General features: G+C 45.6%; 1 protein-coding gene across 1 annotated transcript in view; it reads right to left on the bottom strand.

Annotated features, from left to right (window-relative positions):
- PHLPP1 (PH domain and leucine rich repeat protein phosphatase 1) overlaps nt 1-17,842 on the bottom strand; it is a 127,222-nt gene that overhangs the window by 50,968 nt on the left and 58,412 nt on the right. The window contains exons 3-4 of the mRNA XM_073550183.1: nt 12,434-12,559; nt 5,253-5,419 (exon numbers count right to left, since the gene is read on the bottom strand). Of these exons, the coding sequence (XP_073406284.1) occupies nt 5,253-5,419; nt 12,434-12,559 (293 nt within the window). The remainder of the gene's footprint in view (nt 1-5,252; nt 5,420-12,433; nt 12,560-17,842) is intronic.

Genomic DNA, 17,842 nt, shown 5'->3' with positions numbered 1-17,842 from the left:
ATGAAGCCCCCCCCACAGCTTCCCTATATACTGCATGAGGCCCCCCCCACAGCTTCCCTATATACTGCATGAGGCCCCCCCCACAGCTTCCCTATATACTGCATGAGGCCCCCCCCACAGCTTCCCTATATACTGCATGAGGCCCCCCCACAGCTTCCCTATATACTGCATGAGGCCCCCCCCACAGCTTCCCTATATACTGCATGAGGCCCCCCACACAGCTTCCCTATATACTGCATGAGGCCCCCCCACACAGCTTCCCTATATACTGCATGAGGCCCCCCACACAGCTTCCCTATATACTGCATGAGGCCCCCCACACAGCTTCCCTATATACTGCATGAGGCCCCCCACACAGCTTCCCTATATACTGCATGAGGCCCCCCACACAGCTTCCCTATATACTGCATGAGGCCCCCCACACAGCTTCCCTATATACTGCATGAGGCCCCCCACACAGCTTCCCTATATACTGCATGAGGCCCCCCACACAGCTTCCCTATATACTGCATGAGGCCCCCCACACAGCTTCCCTATATACTGCATGAGGCCCCCCACACAGCTTCCCTATATACTGCATGAGGCCCCCCACACAGCTTCCCTATATACTGCATGAGGCCCCCCACACAGCTTCCCTATATACTGCATGAGGCCCCCCACACAGCTTCCCTATATACTGCATGAGGCCCCCCACACAGCTTCCCTATATACTGCATGAGGCCCCCCACACAGCTTCCCTATATACTGCATGAGGCCCCCCACACAGCTTCCCTATATACTGCATGAGGCCCCCCACACAGCTTCCCTATATACTGCATGAGGCCCCCCACACAGCTTCCCTATATACTGCATGAGGCCCCCCACACATCTTCCCTATATACTGCATGAGGCCCCCCACACAGCTTCCCTATATACTGCATGAGGCCCCCCACACAGCTTCCCTATATACTGCATGAGGCCCCCCACACAGCTTCCCTATATACTGCATGAGGCCCCCCACACAGCTTCCCTATATACTGCATGAGGCCCCCCACACAGCTTCCCTATATACTGCATGAGGCCCCCCACACAGCTTCCCTATATACTGCATGAGGCCCCCCACACAGCTTCCCTATATACTGCATGAGGCCCCCCACACAGCTTCCCTATATACTGCATGAGGCCCCCCACACAGCTTCCCTATATACTGCATGAGGCCCCCCACACAGCTTCCCTATATACTGCATGAGGCCCCCCACACAGCTTCCCTATATACTGCATGAGGCCCCCCACACAGCTTCCCTATATACTGCATGAGGCCCCCCACACAGCTTCCCTATATACTGCATGAGGCCCCCCACACAGCTTCCCTATATACTGCATGAGGCCCCCCACACAGCTTCCCTATATACTGCATGAGGCCCCCCACACAGCTTCCCTATATACTGCATGAGGCCCCCCACACAGCTTCCCTATATACTGCATGAGGCCCCCCACACAGCTTCCCTATATACTGCATGAGGCCCCCCACACAGCTTCCCTATATACTGCATGAGGCCCCCCACACAGCTTCCCTATATACTGCATGAGGCCCCCCACACAGCTTCCCTATATACTGCATGAGGCCCCCCACACAGCTTCCCTATATACTGCATGAGGCCCCCCACACAGCTTCCCTATATACTGCATGAGGCCCCCCACACAGCTTCCCTATATACTGCATGAGGCCCCCCACACAGCTTCCCTATATACTGCATGAGGCCCCCCACACAGCTTCCCTATATACTGCATGAGGCCCCCCACACAGCTTCCCTATATACTGCATGAGGCCCCCCACACAGCTTCCCTATATACTGCATGAGGCCCCCCACACAGCTTCCCTATATACTGCATGAGGCCCCCCACACAGCTTCCCTATATACTGCATGAGGCCCCCCACACAGCTTCCCTATATACTGCATGAGGCCCCCCACACAGCTTCCCTATATACTGCATGAGGCCCCCCAACACAGCTTCCCTATATACTGCATGAGGCCCCCCACACAGCTTCCCTATATACTGCATGAGGCCCCCCACACAGCTTCCCTATATACTGCATGAGGCCCCCCACACAGCTTCCCTATATACTGCATGAGGCCCCCCACACAGCTTCCCTATATACTGCATGAGGCCCCCCACACAGCTTCCCTATATACTGCATGAGGCCCCCCACACAGCTTCCCTATATACTGCATGAGGCCCCCCACACAGCTTCCCTATATACTGCATGAGGCCCCCCACACATCTTCCCTATATACTGCATGAGGCCCCCCACACAGCTTCCCTATATACTGCATGAGGCCCCCCACACAGCTTCCCTATATACTGCATGAGGCCCCCCACACAGCTTCCCTATATACTGCATGAGGCCCCCCACACAGCTTCCCTATATACTGCATGAGGCCCCCCACACAGCTTCCCTATATACTGCATGAGGCCCCCCACACAGCTTCCCTATATACTGCATGAGGCCCCCCACACAGCTTCCCTATATACTGCATGAGACCCCCCACACAGCTTCCCTATATACTGCATGAGACCCCCACACAGCTTCCCTATATACTGCATGAGGCCCCCCACACAGCTTCCCTATATACTGCATGAGGCCCCCCACACAGCTTCCCTATATACTGCATGAGGCCCCCCACACAGCTTCCCTATATACTGCATGAGGCCCCCCACACAGCTTCCCTATATACTGCATGAGGCCCCCCACACAGCTTCCCTATATACTGCATGAGGCCCCCCACACAGCTTCCCTATATAATGCATGAGCCCCACACAGCTTTCCTATACACTGCATGAGCCCCCCACACAGCTTCCCTATACACTGCATGAGCCCCCACACAGCTTTCCTATACACTGCATGAGCCCCCACACAGCTTTCCTATACACTGCATGAGCCCCCCACACAGCTTCCCTATATAATGCATGACAGTATACAGCCTTCCCATGTGTTGTACGTCACCCCCATAGAATTCCCATGTCCACCACATATTCATACACATTAAAAAAAAAAATCACAACATACTCACCTCGGTCCTGTTCCCAGGCATCCTGCTTCTGCCTCTGGAGCGTGGACTCTCCAGCGGTACACAGCCGACGCGATGAAATTACGTCATCGCGTCAGCTGTTTGACACGCTGATTGGTGGAGGTAGTGGCCGGAGACCCCTCCTCCACCAATGCTGACTGCGGGAGACAGCGAGCGGGCACTGCCCATGGACCTCAGGTTTCCAGCCCCACGGCTCTCTCGGTTTGCTGGTCGGACAGACAGCCAGAGGGCCGGATGTGGCCCGCGGGCTGAACTTTGCCCAGGTCTGATCTAGAGCATACCTCCATCAGAGTAATCATGGCACTTATGTAAACAATTTTCAACATACTGTATAATGGATCATGAGGAAACAATGGTGAAAATTTGACAAAACAATTAATTTTAGCCAATCAAAAGTCTTTTGTGCAGTTAGATGTGGCAATATAATGTACAGAATAATAGATAAAGTTAGAATAAGAGCTCACTGAGTTGTCTCCAGGGATGTGGGGTTGGTGTCCATTCTGGTGGAGTCAGAGTTGGTATAAGATGGAATGACTCCGACAATATATAATAAATTGGTTACAGCAGTTCAGTGCAGGATGTGCTGTAGATGTTTTCATAATAATTTGGGAAAGTTATGAAATGTCCTATAAATGTCTGTTCTGTTCCTGATCCAAGGATCTCGGATTTTAGTTGAGATGAATCTGTGCTGCACTTTTTGCACATGCTCAGTAGTGACCAGTGCTGTGGGGTCAATGAAACTGAGTAGTCGGAGGGTTTGGCTTACAGACTCCACAGCCCTGTTTGTCACTATACTATGTGCTACCCATTCTATGCTTTAAAGGGAATCTGTCAGCAGGTTTTTGCTACCTCATCAGAGCAGCATAATGTAGAAAGAGAGTCCCTGATTTCAGGGATGTATCACTTAGTTTACTGGGTGCAGCAGTTGTGACACACCACAGCTTTGTTTACACTGTGTACTGATAGCAGCTAATTAGTACAGGGTTGTGGTTTGACCAGGAGGCACAGGGGTGCTAGTCCTGGCAATGATAGCCTCCTCCTGATAAAACTGTCCTTGTATTGAAACAGCTCACAGCCCACTATGTGACATCCCTGAAATGTCTCATGCAGCCCTTAGATTACATAGAAAAATTGTTAACATATTCCCTCTAATATTGATAGAAAGAGGTATTAAGCAGGACCATAGATAATAAAATAACAAGGACATGAAGTTTAAAAAAAAAAAAAAAAAAAAAAAAAATTAAAATTAAAAATAAATCCTCTAAAAAATGAGGTAGCATACATACAATTATAAGTGTGCAGGGAAAAAAAAACTTGATCAAAATGGTAAGGAAGAAGACACATTGAAGGAGTTTGAAACTAAGGGCCCGTCACACAACGACTCACCAACGATCCCGACAACGATATCAACGTGTCAGGATCGCTGGTAAGTCGCTATGTGATCGCTGGTGAGCTATCAGACAACTTCACCAGCGATCAGCACAGTGACGCCGAATGCGCGGCGTCGCTGTGTTCGTTAGCTACCAGCGCGCTGATGCAGGGAGCTGGTAACTAACGTACACATCGGGTTTCTAAGGGACGCACATCCCTTGGATACCCGATGTGTACGTTAGTTACCAGCAGATCGCTGGTCTCCCGCCTGTCACACGCAGCGATGCGTGGTGGCCAGCGGGAGACCAGCAACCAAAGAAAAGTCCTGGGCTTTCCTACAGCAATCAGCGATACCGGCAGGGGGGGCCAGCCACTGATCGCTGTCACACACAACGATCTCGCTGGTGAGATCGCTGTTGTGTCACAAAACTTGTGACTCGGCAGCGATCTTGCTAGCGAGATCGCTATGTGAGACGGGGCCATAAGGCTTTCGAAAGGATGCAAAGATTTTAAGTGGATATCCAGCTTCTGTATCTCGAGTGCTTTTCATTCCTTATTGTTATGACGCTTCAAGGAGAAGATGAAATATTACAAAAGCCTCAGACTGAGGGCACAAAAAAAATAAAATAAAAAAAAAAGGCCCAATAACTTCCATTAATGGTTGCACACAGGCATTCACCAGATGCTCCTTGTTTTTAAGAATAAATAGGATCCCCTCCAATCACACATTTATGCCGTATTGGCGTGATATGTTATTAACACGCTTTGGTGGAAAAAGACCTGCAGTGCAGGGTGACCTACAACCCTCACCTGTGAAGATCATCGAGCGTTCCTTCGATGGCTGGGTCAGGATTAAGCCGGAGCGCGTTCTGCTTTAGGTTGAGATGTGTAAGATCTTGACTGTAGAAAAGGTTCTCGGGGAGGTGCTCCAAGTTACAACAGGAGAGGTCTACCGAGCTGATCCGCTGAGATGCAATCTGGAGATGGAACAATGTTATACACATCAACTTTGATAAACTTGTAAATAAGAATCTCATCTGCCCTATTTAACCAAGTTTAGATGGATGCTTGATTAAAAAAAAAAAAAAAAAAAAAAAAAACACACACAACAAAAAAACTTTTGCATTTATGTTATACAGGAAAATATATAATCGCTGGCCCATTGAACACGTGATTATTTTTGTTTTCTGTATGCTGTTGCAACATCCAAAAATCTTGCCTTGTTCAAGTTGCAAATGCCCATTCACACATACGAGAGAGTGCCATTACCACTATTGCGTCTGTTGGGGGAACAAACCACTAAGAGATGGCTACAGAGCACCAAAGTACTGTCATTAGTGGACTACATCTTTTCTCTTTAAAAGAGAATCTGTCAGTAGGGTCAGCCATCCTAAAGCCCCCGTTACACACTGCGATATTGCTAGCAATATCGCTGTAAAGTCACCGATTTTGTGACGTTGCAGCGATACTGCTAGCGATATCGCTGTGTCTGATACTTACCTCCAACCGGCTCCCCCGCTGGTTATCGCTGATCGCGCGAGAAGCTCCTGGATCATTTCTCGTCGGTCACTTCCTGCGGCGCCGACAAGCGACGCGTGGAGCCGGGTGGGAGGACGCAGGATCGCCGCGTCTATGACAGGTAAGTAGCGATCCCCGTCCCCAGCGATGTCGCTGGTGAGATCTGCCTGTGTGGCAGCTCACTAGCGACCACCTAGCGATGCACCAGCGATCCTGACCGCGTCATATCGCTAGTCGGGATCGCTGGTGCATCGCTAGGTGTAACGGTACCCTAAGACGTCTACAGGTCCTAGAAAACTGAATAAAAAGGATATCTGCACTGCATTGTCAAAATCCAAAGAAACCCATAAATGAGCTGTTAAGATCTATGGGTCAGACCGAGATCTCCCGAGAATCTGCCTCCAGAGCTTATTTTAAAAATGGCATTGCCAAGTGTGAACCAAGTAATCATTGACGCTGATATCTCCCCAAATGGAGGATCGGACTGGCCATGCATAGGTATTGCACCAATTGTCTTTGAAAAAGCTACATGCACAAATAGTCTGATGGGTAAAGGGAATCGGTCAGCAGAATTTCAAGTACAGTTGGGGTAATTTCTTGGAGCTAGCATGTCCAATATGTGCTTAAAATACATGACTACCAAGAGATATTCTGGCGACCCGTTCTACAAGTTGACATTCTGCCAAAGCTGAGCTAGCTGCAGTCACTAATGAAGGATTCAGGCCGCGCTCTCCATGCCACGCAGTAGTAAGCCACCAATAGTACTTAGTGTGCTTTAATATCAGAGATGGTCACTCTCTAGAATTCCCAACAGGATTTGACAGGGAGAGCACCAAGTCAACAAGGATGGACCTTGGCCAAAAAACTTGTTGACTCAGTTATTTTCTCTTAAGCAAACAATTCGTACAGGAGTAAAGGTGAACTGTACTTTCTGCTCTGACTCATGGCTCGATGACAATGCCACGTGACCACAACCCTCAGGGAGGAGGATCACGCGGAGAAACACAAGTGTTTTATTATTGTTCATCTGTGACCATTGCAAAACTTTGATTCCCCTTAAGAGGCCCAAATCTTCTTCGGCCACACATCCTTGAAGAAGGCCTTGCTTGGAAGTTCTTTGGATTTCTACAATGATCTCCTTGCTTTTATAACCAAACTATATCAGAACACAAAAAAAAAAAAAAAAAAAAAAAAACAACTTTGCTGTATCAAAACAAAAATCACACTGCCAAACAAAAGAGCAAGCAAATAGCTCCCAACAATCCAGCACTGTTGCTAACAAAGGGCCTTTAACAGAATTATTGGAAGGAAGCTAGTAACACTCATCTGTGCCAAAAGATGTAGTAACATCAGCGAGAACTTTACATTGAGCCTATGCTGCATAAAAATATCAGTATCAATTTAGTGAACCACTGGGCTTTTCTTCCGTTAATGTTTTTTAAAGGAAAAGGATCAAAGTATTGCCATACTAAATTTACTTAAGACTACATTGTGGTAGCGCTATGACCGGAATACATCGGAGCCATATGTCCTTTAGGATCAGGGGGATATCAAAGGGCACCTGTCATTTCACGTTCGTTTCTATTGAAAAGTGTCATGTGTGTACACAATTTTTAGCCATTATCTGACTTCTATTTTGCATTTTTCTCCAGTTTTCCCATTTGCAGCACTAACTGTAAGCGCTCTCTGACTTAGAGGGTAATAAGCTGTTGTGAGGTCTTCCATACAGGGTGAAGATGGATTCCTGCTTTTCTTTCACTGTTAAGCACATGTTCAGAAGTAGCAGAAGAATGGAGGACATGACACATGAGTACTGTACTTTGAAGCTGTAAATCCAGCTCTGGGATAAGCCAAATTACTCATTTCAGCACTGTGTCTGCTTTTGCAATTTTCTCGCATTCCACTCCTCACCCCCAATAGGAGGTGCAACCTCACACCACATTGTGCTGGCTGCTTGCTTGACTTGCTTTGATGAAGCTAGATCATTATTTTTTTAACCCATTTTATTGACATCACAATTTTAAGGGAATCTGTCACAAGATTTGTCACCTAATCTGAGAGCAGAATAATATAAAGCCAGATACCCCGACTCCAGATATGTGTCACTTATTGGGCCGATTGGTGTAGTTTTGATGAAAGTCACTGTTTTAATAAGCAGGAGATCACTAGAGGACTAGTAAACCTGCCACCATATAATCCTCCATATTCATGAGCTCTGCATAAATCCTGCTCAACCAATGACTGTCAGCTTTCTGCCTATGCACAGTGTACTTAGAAAGTGGCCAACCAGTGGTGTGGGCGGGGTAATACAGAAAACTGCTCTATAAACATGAAAACCTGTATACTAAATACATAAAATGCAACAAATGGAAATGGAGCTTTAGGAAACAAAAACAAGAAAAAGGTGCAACTGACTAGATGAATAGTGTCAATTTGGTGAATTGGCACAAACCAAGCCCCATCCATACTGCGCAGAAAAACTACAATATCTGCCAAAATCAGACAGTGAGAAGAAGGAAATTGCCGGTATTTATTCAATTATCTGATAACCCCTGGCTCTTTTAATCGGATAATGGAGCACAACTGGCAATCTGCGGCACTCTAGTAATCACCACTTTTCCCTGGCATCTTCCATTATTCAGGCTTCATTAGCATAATTGGAATTACATTTCGAGATGATAATACGGCAGCGGAGCACACATGCTCTCCTTGGATGAGCTGCTGATAGGGACGAAGCACAGAATCCCTGCAGTGCTGAAGAGGCTGGCAAAGGAGTGCAATTGAGATACCCTCCATACCATCTTAATTATACCGCAAAATCAAGTGCCTTCCTGAACAAGAAACGCCACCTCTCAGTAACCCTGCACGCTCACCGCACAGAGCGGGGAGTCCCAGGCTACGAGCACAGTCTCCATATGTACAGCCTGGAGTATAGGGCTATAAATAACGCCATCTCTAACAAAGGTTGGAGAGAAATCACTGTGCAGCTCAGCGGGAGGAACATTAGCAGTGTGCTGACAGAACACTTTCACTCCGAAAGGCAGATCATCTATGCATTACTAAAGCTGCACACAATCACCCACAGCGTGCCAGCCACTCCTTCAGTGCGGAGGGCACATCCACTACATTACATTCATGTAACAACACGTTACCTTTAGTAGCTAATCTGAGCCAAACCTGAGAAGGGAGCCTGTCAATAAGATCCACCCCTCCCTGCCATAATCTCATATATGGGAATGCCTTTGAAATGTAAATCCACTGACCCCTTTATATTGCCTCTCTGTTGCTGCAGTAAATTGCGGTTTCAGTCATATACGGATGAGGTGTTAAGTGTGTGGCCACAACAGGCTCCTAACAAGTCTCTGCCTCCTCCGCCAAGCACCTGCATCTATAGCTCACTGTCTGATTTCATTGCCTGGCACCTGACATCCACAGGATATTGAGCAACTAATCAAGCAAGAGAGGAGCGGAAAGCAACCTCTGGAGTCACAGGCTATGAAAGGGAAATAAGCAACAGTTAGGAGATATAAAAGGTGTTTTGGGGTTTTTCGCTAAAGGGCCGGTCACACTAAGCGATAACGCTAGCAATATCGCTATAAGGTCACTAGTTTTTGTGACGTTATAGCGATATTGCTAGCGATATCGCTATGTCTGATACTTACATCCGACCGCTCCCCCGTTGATTATCGCTGATCGCGCGAGAACGTCCTGGACCGTTTGTCGTCAGCTTCCTGCTGGGCTTCCAGTGGAGAGACGAGCGACAGGCGTGGACGCGGGCGGGAGGACGTCAGGATCGCCTCGTCTGACAGGTAAGTAGCGACCTCCGACCCCTGCGATGTCGCTGGTGAGATTTGCCTGTGTGGCAGCTCACTAGCGACCACTTAGCGATGCACCAGCAATCCTGACCGCGTCAAATCGCTGGTCGGGATCGCTGGTACATCGCTAAGTGTCAGTACCCTTAATGGGAAAATGTCAGCAGACTTGTGCTCAGTAAACAAAGTGTCAGGTTGGTGTTGTTATACTGATTACAATGATACTTGGGGTGATGAAATTCATCTTGTGGATTTTAGTTTAATCTTTACTTGTGGTTTCCAGTTAATGATATGCTCGTGCTCTGTGGCGGGCTGTGGGGGGCTTCATGTGGTGCTCTGACTAGCTATTCATCAGTATGGCTTCTGGCCGGTCACTGATCCCTCACCGACCTGCCTCCTATTTTACATGCTGAATATAATATGGTGTATAAAAAAAAAACAAAAAAAAAAAACACATTCATCAGGCAGGCACCAGCACCTACACTGTAGCATGATACAGTGGATAATATGCAGATTTTTTGATTTAGACAGTTTTAGGAATTTTTTTTTTTCCCAAACAAAATGGCGCCGGTGGCAGCACCAGTGCAGTAGCAGCTATTGCGTTCTGATTAAGCCTAATTTTTCTTTTCTCTGCCAAAATGGCGCCAGTGGCTTTTCTTTTTGTTTTAAACAAAAAGATCAACATGCCCATATATACTTTTTGGAGAAGGGTGAGGAGGGGAACAATCGTACTGACAGATTCCTTTTACAGAGGCGTCAACAGGGACAAGTTCTGTTTTTAGCTTATTACCAGGGACGTCTTCTCACATATGCCACAGGGACATGCAGAAGTAGGCGAACTGAGACTTTTGGCTTTATGCTGAAGAATGCCGTACATGGGAATAAACTGCACTTACCATTTTAAGGTCATTAGCAGTGGTATACAATAGAGAGTCTAGGTGAGGCATTATTATGGCCAAAGGGTGATGCCACCCTACTCTCCAACATGGCATAGAAATTGGGGTGGAGGTCATTAACTGACCCTACTTCACATAACTTTTCCAGTCAAGCACATTTCTGATCATCCAACTAGAAAGAGGATCATACCACTTGAAATTTTTATGCAGCTTGTAGCTGTGCAACAGTTTGGGAACTTTTGGCGTTTATCACCATTTAAAAAGATGGCGGAGTTAGGTGCAAAAGAGCCCAACATTCGTTAAAACGTGTGCTACAAAAGTGGAGCAAACTATGAAATGGGGACGAACCATCAAGACTGGCTATTCACTCGTTGGTCTTAATAAGGGGGCATTCTCCTGATTAAGAGGTGCGGCACATAATGGTATGTACTCTGCTATGTGCGCCTCGCCACACTTCTTACTCCAGGATCTGCTGGAGTATGAATGACGTAGCAAACACTGCCACTAAACCTCAATTTGACAAGCGGGGGTCACCGTGCCCAGTCCAAGCTCTGCCTACTTTAGCGCATCTTCCTCCAATGGCCCCGTACTCTTCATCCCTGTGATATTATCACTACAATCCATCTGAAAGTGTATTTCTCATGCACAAACTAGGTGTAAACATTTCTAGCAGGAACAGAATAAAATATCCAACTATTCCTGCAAAACAAGATTAAACAGGATTTTACAGTTAACAAGGCACATGACCTGCCAACTTGTTCAGAAATGCTGGAGTAAGGATTTCGGTGATCATACATAAATCAAACTGGTCGCCAGAGAATTATGGTAATTATAATGGTGCCAGAAGGCCGAACCCGACCGCTGAATGGGAAATTACCAGTGTTTCACTTTAAAATAAATTCTCATTTATACAGCGCCATTAATTCCAAATCACTTTACAGACATTATCGGCGCTGTCCCCGATGGGGCTCACAATCTGAATTCCCTATCAGTATGTCTTTGGAACGTGGGAGGAAACTGGAGAATCCGGAGGAAACCCACGCAAAGACGGGGAGAACATACAAACTCCGTGCAGATTTTATCCTTGGTGAGATTTGAACCCAGGACCCCAGCGCTGCATGACTGGAGTGCCAACCACTGAGCCACCATGCCGCCCAATAATAAGGAAATACTGAATACCAGAGCACATGTGTGCGCACCACTCCATGAAGACAGGGGAGGCCAATACCCTAATCTAGCAATGACCCAAGAAAAGCCACTACACGTTTTATGGCGCTGTGGTAGTCAGGATTCACACACAGTTTACTTCTGGCCACCACTGGACCTTACAACAGCCGATTGGTTGAGGTGCCAGAATGAAAAGCCCCAAAAATCTGATTTTGTTAACCAATCCGAAAAATTGGCCATCATTAACCAAGTTGCGGAAAACCACTTGAACAAAAATAAAAACAAACTGCTTCTCTGCAGTCGTCACATGCAGTCTGCCCATATGACACGGAGGTGGAAAGCACTGATGTCAGTGACGGCACCAGTAGTCACAAGTGTAGGCAGGGTGTGACCACTGCAAACAAGGAGACAGGACTGGAGGGCAGCAGCAGAGCGGTGATGTTCTGGAAGCAGTTTATCATGGAAAATTTGGGTCGTTATTCTATGGCACTTACTGCCTTTGGGCAAATAATTTTGTTGATCTTGGCAAAAAACAAAGATTGATTTCAAAGACCTGTGCAACTCAAAGCAAGAATCTTAGGCGACCCATCCTACTTGCCTTGGACCCTTGTCGGAGCCACCTCAAGTAGTCTGTGAATGTATCAAAACAAATGTAGTAGGTCTGACTCTGGGGTCCAGAAGAGCTGAACGCCAAGCAGTGCTGATGTTTTTTTACTTCTTCAACCTAAAAAACAAAATATATATTGATAGTTAGTAGTTAAAAACACATCCTAAACTGCCGGTACAAGAGCTGCTTTATGGGGGAGATGTGAAACAATACACATTTTCTGTTCAAAAGTATTGTGCAAAATTTCACTAAGGAAATTAGAAGATTTACATCTAAACATTTTGGGGGTTATCCAGAGTTCAAGATAAAGTTCACGAGCGCAAAGATTTTTTTTCCCCCCCCAGACATCACGTCCTGTGAACCAATGATGAACATTCTCACCTTACTTTGTAGTCTTATTTGAAGCTGTGCCCCCTGATAAGGATGACCACCTAAGGCTGGAGTCACACATAACGACTCACCAGCGATCCTGACAACGATATCAATGTGTCAGGATCGCTGGTGAATCGCTATGTGATCGCTGGTGAGCTGTCAGACAGCTTCACCAGCGATCAGCACAGCGACGCCGAGCGCCCGGCGTCGCTGTGCACTTTAGTAACCAGCGCGCTGATGCAGGAAGCTGGTAACTAACGTACACATCGGGTATCTAAGGGACGTGCGTCTCTAGATACCCGATGTGTACGTTAGTTACCAGCTCCCTGCATCAGCGCGCTGGTAACTAACGTACACATCGGGTATCTAAGGGACGCACGTCCCTTGGATACCCGATGTGTACATTAGTTACCAGCAGATCGCTGGTCTCCTGCCTGTCACGCAGTGATGCGTGGTGGTCAGAGGGAGACCAGCGACAAAAAAAAAGTCCTGGCCTTTCCTGCAGCGATCAGCGATACCGGCAGGGGGGCTGGTCGCTGATCGCTATGTGTGACGGGGCCTTAACTATACATTGACTTGTCATTCCCAGCTGGGCACAGATTAAGGCAGAGAATGATAAGACCTTACTTGTTCATGTAAAATTTCTAACATACATTTGGCTTGCCTAAAAGTTTCTACAGGATTTTAAACAACTGCCCACAGAGAAAACATGATAAAATCATTGCCGCTCCATGGCCATCATGGCGGTGATCCTGACATTTTTTGTTAGCTTAAGTGACCACATTCTTTTACCCAAACCTGATGGTGGTAGCCAATCACTGGCCTCAGTGCTGATGGGGACACGGTCGTCAAAATTATTGAGGCCAGTGATTGGCTGCAGGTCTGGGTAGTCAGATCACTTCAGGACTAGCTAACATGGCATGGACTTCCAAGGAGCCAGTGCTGGTGCAGCAGGTGATGTGTCAGGTAGGTGCTTTGCAGCCATTTATTTTTTAAAAAAAAACCTGGACTACCCCTTTAAGGCTACTTTGTTGATAAACTTTTCAGAAGTGGAAGGTTTGCAACACTGTACGCAAGAAAAAAAGTGTCTCACACGCTAATCCCATCATGAAGTCTCAGCATTTGGCCAATTTTTAAAGTTTTCTGAACATGATCAGGTTAATGACACCTAGCCATCAGTCATTATTAATGAAAAACACGTAGGGCTGGGCAATTTTGCAAAGTTGAACAATTTATTTTAAATATTTTTTATGCTAGAAATACCAACACATTATTTTACAAGAGGGAATAACTTGCAGAACATTTCTTAAGATTTGTTTCAAGTGGAGTGGTGTTGATGTCTGATCACAAGGCAGTCCTGGGAACGACCAGCACATGTGCAGAGATGTGGAACGTACAGGCTTAAGTACACAGCACATGTGCTGGCTGCCGCCAAAGCTTCCTTGTGAGGCCATATTACAAGACAATGTGACTACTTGAATTTTGTTGCAAGAACACAAAACCTACATAAGGAGATATTTAGAACCGTAATCCCCTAGACTCTAAACTAATATTAGGGCTGTTGCAAAAGGTCCTGCCCATATCCCTCTAAATATACAAATCTACAATCCAAGTTCCAAAAAAGTTGTGTTGTTGTGCAAATATATAAAAAAAACAAGAATGCAACGATTTGGAAATCTTAGAGCCATTTTATTCACGACAGAATATACAGTTGTGGGCAAAAGTATTGACACCCTGCAATTCTGTCAGATAATACTCAGTTTCTTCCTGAAAATGATTGCAAACACAAATTCTTTGTTATTATCTTCATTTAATTTGTCTTAAATGAAAAAACACAAAGAATTGTCCTAAAGCCAAATTGGATATAATTCCACACCAAACATAAAAAAAGAGGGTGGACAAAAGTATTGGCACTGTTCGAAAAATCAAGTGATGCTTCCCTAATTTGTGTAATTAACAGCACCTGTAACTTACCTGTGGCACCTAACAGGTGTTGGCAATAACTAAATCACACTTACAGCCAGTTGACATGAATTAAAGTTACTCAACCTCTGTCCTGTGTCCTTGTGTGTACCACATAGAATCATAGAATTGTAGAGTTGGAAGGGACCTCCTGGGCCATCTGGTCCAACCCCCTGCTCAAAGCAGGATTCCCTAAATCATCCCAGTCAGATGTCTGTCCAGCCTCTGTTTGAAGACTTCCATTGAAGGAGAACTCACCACTTCTCGTGGCAGCCTGTTCCACTCATTGATCACTGTCAAAAAGTTTTTTCTAATATCTAATCTGTGTCTCCTCCCATTCAGTTTCATCCCATTGCTTCTAGTCTTTCCTTGTGCAAATGAGAATAAAGTTGATCCTTCTACAATGTGACAGCCCTTTAGATATTTGTAGACAGCTATTAAGTCTCCTCTCAGTCTTCTCTTTTGCAAACTAAACATTCCCAAATCCTGCAACCTTTCCTCATAAGACAGGGTTTGCAGACCGGTCACCATTCTGGTCGCTCTTTCCTGAACTTGCTCCAGTTTGTTGTCTTTTTTAAAATGTGGTGCCCAAAACTGGACACAATATTCCAGATGAGGTCTGACCAAAGAGGAGTAGAGGGAAATAATGACTTCACGTGATCTAGACTGTATGCTTCTGTTAATACATCCTAGAATTGCATTTGCCTTTTTTGCTGCTGCATCACACTGTTGACTCATATTCAGTCTGTGATCTATTAGTATACCCAAGTCTTTTTCACATGTGCTGTCACTTAGCCCTATTCCTCCCATTCTGTATATGCTTTTTTCATTTTTATTGCCCAGATGTAGTACTTTGCATTTCTCCATTAAAAACCATTCTGTTAGTTGCTGCCCACTTCTCCAGTTTATTTAAATCTTTTTGAATCCTCTCTCTCTCTTCTCTAGTATTAGCTATCCCTCCTAGCTTTGTGTCATCAGCAAATTTAATTAGTTTACCCTCAATTCCTTCATCTAAATCGTTGATAAAGATGTTGAACAATACAGGGCCCAGGAAAGAGCCCTGTGGTACCCAACTTGAAACATTCTTCAAACTGGATGTGCAGCCATTTACGACCACTCTTTGGGTCCGATCACTAAGCCAGTTATGAATCCACCTAACAGTTGCCTTGTCCATTCCATACTTAGTCATTTTTTCAATAAGAATTGTATGAGAGACTTTGTCAAATGCTTTGCTGAAGTCAAGATATACTATATCGACAGCATTTCCTTGATCCACCCAATCAGTGATACCGTCATAGAAGGAAATTAAGTTAGTCTGACATGACTTATTAGTTACAAACCCATGCTGACTCTGTTTAATCACTTCATTCTTATCCAGGTATTGACATACATGTTGTTTAATAATTTGTTCAAAGATCTTTCCTGGTATAGAAGTCAGACTCACGGGCCTATAGTTGCCTGGGTCCACCTTCTTCCCCTTTTTGAGCATGGAGAAAAGAAAGAAGACCAAAGAACTGTCTGAGGACTTGAGAAACCAAATTGTGAGGAAGCATGAGCAATCTCAAGGCTACAAGTCCATCTCCAAAGACCTGAATGTTCCTGTGTCTACTGTGCGCAGTGTCATCAAGAATTTTAAAGCCCATGGCACTGTGGCTAACCTCCCTAGATGTGGACGGAAAAGAAAAATTGACAAGAGATTTCAACGCAAGATTATGTGGATGTTGGATAAAGAATCTCGACTAACATCCAAACAAGTTCAAGCTGCCCTGCAGTCCGAGGGTACAACAGTGTCAACCCGTACTATCCGTCGGCGTCTGAATGAAAAGGGACTGCATGGTAGGAGACCCAGGAAGACCCCACTTCTTACCCAGAGACATAAAAAAGCCAGGCTGGAGTTTGCCAAAACTTACCTGAAAAAGTCTAAAACGTTTTGGAAGAATGTTCTCTGGTCAGATGAGACAAAAGTAGAGCTTTTTGGGCAAAGGCATCAACATAGTTTACAGGAGAAAAAAAGAAGCATTCAAAGAAAAGAACACGGTCCCTACAGTCAAACATGGCGGAGGTTCCCTGATGTTTTGGGGTTGCTTTGCTGCCTCTGGCACTGGACTGCTTGACCGTGTGCATGGCATTATGAAGTCTGAAGACTACTAACAAATTTTGCAGCATAATGAAGGGCCCAGTGTGAGAAAGCTGGGTCTCCCTCAGAGGTCATGGGTCTTCCAGCAGGACAATGACCCAAAACACACTTCAAAAAGCACTAGAAAATGGTTTGAGAGAAAGCACTGGAGACTTCTAAGGTGGCCAGCAATGAGTCCGGACCTGAATCCCATAGAACACCTGTGGAGAGATCTAAAAATGGCAGTTTGGAGAAGGCACCCTTCAATTATCAGGGACCTGGAGCAGTTTGTCAAAGAAGAATGGTCTAAAATTCCAGCAGAGCATTGTAAGAAACTCACTGATGGTTACCGGAAGCGGTTGGTCGCAGTTATTTTGGCTAAAGGTTGTGCAACCAAGTATTAGGCTGAGAGTGCCAATACTTTTGTCTGGCCCATTTTTGGAGTTTTGTGTGAAATGAACAATGTTTTGCTTTTTGCTTCATTCTCTTGTGCTTTTTCATTTAAGACAAATTAAATTAAGATAATACTAAAGAATGTGTGATTGCACACATGCTAGAAAGGCTCAGTCTCTCTGCAGAAAATATTGTCTGAGGTTCACCAATCTGAATAACTGCATCTAAAAAAATCTGGAACAAGTTCAGAAAAATGTTAAAGGTAAAATTACAAAGACCCACCGTCAACAGTACATAATGTCAAAAGATTCAGAAATTTACTGGAGAAACCCACGTGCACAAGGAACAAGGCCGACGGTCAATATCAGAGACTTGTGCTCTACGGGCCCTTAGGTGGTACTGCATTAAAAACAGGCATGATTCGGCATTGCAAACCACTGCACGGGCTCAGGACTTTTTCCTCTTGCATATGCAGGACATCGTGTTAAAGAAGAAGGACCATCCAGCTTCTTAACACAGTTCGAAAGCCTGCATCTCTGATGGTATGGAGTTGTGTT

Source organism: Dendrobates tinctorius, unplaced genomic scaffold, assembly GCF_039654945.1.
Source record: "Dendrobates tinctorius isolate UK_male_01 unplaced genomic scaffold, ASM3965494v1 ptg000163l, whole genome shotgun sequence".
Lineage (NCBI taxonomy): Eukaryota > Metazoa > Chordata > Amphibia > Anura > Dendrobatidae > Dendrobates > Dendrobates tinctorius.
Note: the sequence above shows the minus strand (reverse complement) of the source record. Positions and strands in the feature narration are given on the sequence as shown.